The 5,348-nt window shown below is 48.1% G+C and overlaps 1 protein-coding gene across 1 annotated transcript in view; it reads right to left on the bottom strand.

The window, feature by feature from the left end:
* Positions 1-913: 913 nt before the first annotated feature.
* Positions 914-5,348, bottom strand: part of LOC125487085 (ADAMTS-like protein 5) — a 9,287-nt gene continuing 4,852 nt past the window's right edge. The window contains exons 4-6 of the mRNA XM_048617062.1: positions 4,599-4,682; positions 3,744-3,907; positions 914-1,520 (exon numbers count right to left, since the gene is read on the bottom strand). Of these exons, the coding sequence (XP_048473019.1) occupies positions 1,104-1,520; positions 3,744-3,907; positions 4,599-4,682 (665 nt within the window). The 3' untranslated portion in view covers positions 914-1,103. The remainder of the gene's footprint in view (positions 1,521-3,743; positions 3,908-4,598; positions 4,683-5,348) is intronic.

Genomic DNA, 5,348 nt, shown 5'->3' with positions numbered 1-5,348 from the left:
GCTGTAATGTTCTATGTTCTATGTTCTATGTTCTTAGTCTTTAATGGGAGACCTTTCCTTCTCGAGTGTTCCTCTGGTTGCAGAAAGAATCCTCCTACATCTCCTTGGTTTCAGTCATGTGTGTGCTTGCATTTCCAGACCATTTTGCACCTCTACCTCATGGTACCTCACCTTTTGTAGGAAAAGGGACTTTTCTTACTCCTCTGAACTTAAACCAATCACCTCGCACTTTACATTTCTGTTAATCAATCCGGTCACTCTGCCTCTTCATCTTGATGTCCTCAACATCATCACCTCAACATGTCCAATGTCATACCATCTGCAAATATCACCACCTCCCCTCTTATTCCTCAAATCTGTATAAACGTTGAACAGAGAGCTCCCAGCAAGGATTCCAAAGAGACATCACTTCCCAATTTCTGCTGGTCTCAACAATTTCACTCACCCCCTACTTCCCATTTTACAGAACTGGGATGAGCTCCTCCAATTGCATCCTCTGAGAGGGCAGCATGGTGGCTCAGTGGTTAGCACTGCTGCTTCCCAATGCCAGGGATCTGGGTTCAATTCCACGTTTACACATTCTCCCTGTGTCTGCGTGGATTTCCTCCAGTGCTCTGGTTTCCTCTCACAGTCCAAAGATTTGCAGGCTCGGTAAAATGGCCATGCTAAATTGCCCCATAGTGTCCAAGGATGTGTAGGTTAGGTGGATTGGCGATGGGGAATGCAGGGTTGTGAGGATGGGGGGTGAATCTGGGTGGGATGCAGACTTGATGGGCCAAATGGCCTTTTTCCACACTGTAGGGATTCTATAATTCTCTTGCACATCCCTTGATACCCATCATTTCTGCAAAGCATTGCGGGACATCTTATTTCAATGAGGGTGCTATACAAATGCAATTGACAAAATGGCTTGTGCAGAAAAGTACTATTTTATTGTGGATTTCATGGGCTGAAGGGATCTACTCAGAGAAGTTTTATTGTTAGTAAGCTTCCTAATCGATCCCTCAAACTGATCTTTGCCCATATGCAAGGTGTATATGAGAGGAAGATGCCCAGGTGACAGCGATAGCCAATGGCTTCAACCTCCTGGAATTGTGGGAGACTCACAGCCAGACACTCTTTATTTTACAACTTTTGTAACTTTGTTGGGAACAGCGGATAAAATGGCTGCTTCCAAAATAATCAAAAGTGAATCCGATTGGATAACAAAAAGCCTGTTCCCTTTCTGATTGGCCATTCGAAGGTGGTGCACTTGGATGATGGACCAATGGTTGACCGAGCAATAGCATGAGCAGTGTTGGAAACTCTGATTGGTGCAGGAACCCACCTGAGATGGGGGTAGTTGTCATGGCGAGGGTGGTGGCCTCGATTGGCGATGCCCGTGAGAATGAGTGAGATGTGTGGACCACCGCATGGTGTGCCCCTCTCAGAACATTGTGGTCTCCGTGGTACAGCCGGTACTGATCATTGGGAAGCCAGTATTCGTAATTGATCCCTGAGGCCTGCTCCATGGACAGAACCTGCAGAAAGATTTAAGGTAAAACTCCCTTTTAAATCGAGTCTTTAACAATTTCAAGACTTCCTATTTTGGAATGTTTTTTGGAAATTGAAATAACTCCGGTATCCCACCATCCTTTATTTATACATGCACAGTATATGGACTCTGACCAGCTGGTTCAGAGCCAGTCCCAAGAGTAGGGAGAATCCCTGAGATTCCTGTTTATAACTATCAGCCAGGGCTCCCTGATTGACTCGGGTTAACAGCCCCAATCAGGGACCTCACAGTCAATGAGATCCACCTGGCCAACCTCCTTCCAATCACTACAGAAATGTACCTACTGGTGTCAGAAACACACAGCAGCTGACCTACGCACAGCAAGAGCCCACAGACACTGATGGTCTGTCTTTGTGATGTTGAATGTTTTTATTTTTGCTGATGGGAAATGGGAGCACAGCATTTATCGCCTGTTCCCTAACTGGTCTCAGCTCAGCCATCCGCATTGGTGTGGGTCTGGAGTCACACATAGGCCAAGGACTGCTGATTTCCTTCCCTGAAAGGCATTAGTGACCCAGTATTTACAAGAATCAACAGTGGTTACACAGCCATTATTATTTATTAAATTATGTCTTTTAGACTTGTAATTCCAACATCTCTCATGGTCAGATTTGAACCAATGTCCCCAGAGCATTAACTTGGGGTTCTGGATTATTAGCCCAGTGACTTTTTACCACCACCTCTCTTTAATATTGGTCCTGGAGAAGTCCTCTACTCTTCTAGGAAATTGTGATGGTGGGATCCTCTGTACTCACTAGAGAGGACTGACAGACAGTGCATGATGTGACAGTCAGCCCCTCAGACAGAGCCGCACTCCCTCAGTGCTACCCCCTGGACTGTCTGCTTTTCCTTTACAAAGAACCACTGGCAGGAGAGTGGGAAACCAGAGGAGACATGTTTAAAGTGACTGGGAAAAGAAGCAGGAGGAGGTGGGGTAGGGGATGGGTTTATTGGACAGAGTGAATCATTGTGACCTGGAACACACTGCGCTGAAAGGCTGGCAGAATAGTCACCTTTGAAAGGGAATGGGAAAAGTTTGCTGAAACAAGAGAAAACAAACGTTCAGCAATGAGAAAGGAGTGGTGGTGGAGAGGGCATCATGGGTGGGGGGAGGGGCATTGATTGGAAAGATCTCTCAGAGCCAGTACGAGCACGATAGGCCAAATGGTCTCCTCCTGTGATGTCCAATCCTCACACACTGACTGAAGGCTGGAAAGTAGACCTGGGTGGAGGATAGACCACATTCTGGGGTTGGGGGAGGGGGCAGAGAACGTGAGAATGGGCCATCTTCAATCAGCAAATCACATTGGGGGGAATATTCCAGAGGGATGCCCGGAGGCTTGGCCCTCACACACCGTCCTGTTACCCCTGCAATGGGTAACAGTGCCTAACTGGGTTACATCCAGCTGCTCTGTCAATGCTAATGGGAGCATCGATTACAGGAACTGCAGGGAGAGGCGCCTCAGGGACAATCGAAGGAGTTAGAGGGGACAAACGTGGCTTTTAAGTTGCTTTTGATTGTGTGTGTCTGTGTACACGTATGTTCGTGTGTGTCTGTGTTTCCATGTGTGCCTGTGTGTGAGTGTGTATATGTGTATGTGCATGCATGCGTGAGTGAGTGTCTGTGTACATGCGTGTGTCTATGCGTGTACATGTCTGTGTGCGCATCTGTGTACCTCTGTGTGTGTGTGTGTGTCTATGTGTGTGTGCATGTTTCTGTGTGCATTTACACGTGTGTGTATACATGCGTGTGTGTGTGTGCATATGTCTGTGTGTGTGTGTGTACGTGTTTGTGTATATCTGTGTGTTTGTGTGCATCTGTGTGTATGTGTCTGTGCGCATGTGTATGTGTGTGTGTGTATCTGTGCATGTGTACGTTCATGTCTGTGTGCAGATGTGTGTGTGATTGTGTCTCTCTGTGTGCTTGTCTGTGCATGTGCACCTATGCCTGTGTGCATTTGCGTGTACATGTGTGCGTGTGTGCGCACATGCGTGTGTCTGCATGTATGTGTGTGTGCACATGCGTGTGTCTGCATGTGTGTGTGTGTGTGTGAGCGTGCCTGGGGAGGGGATACAGGAAAGAGCGAGGAAGGAGAGGTGATGCATGAGTTTGAAGTCCTGGGTGAAGAGGTTGGTGAGTCTCCATTTCAGCACTGAGCAATGAGAAAGTGTTGGCTGTGATTTTTACCATCAGATGTAGATCCTCCTTCGTGGGCCCGATGGCCTCCAAGCTCTCTCGGTGATCTGCTGAGCGTCTGTAGTGGACTTTAGTCCCAGCTGCTGTGTACGTGCCTGGCCAGTTAATGGCCAAGTTCCCGTTAATGATGTATTTGTAGTCTCTGTTCTGCAGAGCTGCGGGGGTTCAACAGGTTAAACCGATTGAGCAGAGGAACCTACACTCTAGCTGTGAAATAGGGCGAGAGGCGGCACAGTTCTTGCCACTGGTGCTCTGTTGTGATTCACACCTTCTCCTGCTAAAGGTACAGGGTGTGGCTGGGAATGTGGGCTCCTCTGGCACCCAGTGTACCCCACAGCAAGGCAGGTGCCCTTCCCCACTCTGGGCAGGAGCCTGGAGAATGGCATCAGTTGCAGTCTCTCTGCAACAGATATTCCCGACATTGGGATTGTGGAGTGCCAGAGCCTCGTTCTTAATTTGGGGGTCGCCCCAGTCTGGCCCTGAACCTGACACACAAACTCATTTACCCCTGGGTTGGGGCAGAGGTGTCGGGGTGGGGGGGTAAGACAGCTATCTCAGACACGACCCATCACCCCTTCATCTTCTCCATGCAAGGGAAGGCAGTTGTAACCAATGGCGCTCCCAGAAACCCACCAACCTCCCGTTGGAGACAAACACAGAGTGTGCTGGAGAAAATCAGCAGGTCTGGCAGCGTCTGGAGAGAGAGAGGGACAGAGTTCAGACCAGTGTGGCTCTCCTTCAAAATTTGTTAGACAGTTGCTGCCTAATTTTGGTTTTAAATCCAGCCTGAATTGTGAGGTTGAGAGTATGCTAAAGATTCTACATATTAAATAGATAACTGCTCACCCAGATAATTGCTGCTCTTATCAGTCACTTTGATGTAAGTGGCACCGGCTGGGATCGTGGTGACCTCATTATACTGCAACGAACCTGAAGGGAGAAGGAACCCAAGTGAGTGTCAGAAATTCATCAAACATCATACACAGAGACAGAGACAAAAACACAGAGACAGAGGGATATCCCCAGGGAGAGAAAGAGAGCGACACACACACAGGGAGAGATATGCACACACACAAACACAGATACACTTACAGGGAGCGAGACACAGAGACACACACAAAGACACTCACCAAAATAAATCCACACAGACAATGGAAGAAAGGGACAGACAAAGCACAGAGCTCTGTTCACATTCGAGACAGGTTTACACAGAAACAAAACACAAACTGACACAGAATGCACATGTGCATACACACACACACACACACACACACTCATACTCACGCACACACTCACACATACACACGCACACTCACGCAAACACACATGCATGCACACATGTGCACACACACGCACACACACATGCACACACATACACATGCACACACACACACACGCACGCTCACACACACATGCACACACACTCATGCACACTCACACTCACACACACTCATGCACACACACACACATGCACACAAACACACACACACACACACACACTCACACACACACACATGCACACAAACACGCACACACACACAACACACACACACGAACGCACACACACACATGCACACAAACACGCACACACACACA

This window comes from Rhincodon typus, chromosome 36, assembly GCF_021869965.1.
Source record: "Rhincodon typus isolate 14 chromosome 36, sRhiTyp1.1, whole genome shotgun sequence".
Taxonomy (NCBI): domain Eukaryota; kingdom Metazoa; phylum Chordata; class Chondrichthyes; order Orectolobiformes; family Rhincodontidae; genus Rhincodon; species Rhincodon typus.
Note: the sequence above shows the minus strand (reverse complement) of the source record. Positions and strands in the feature narration are given on the sequence as shown.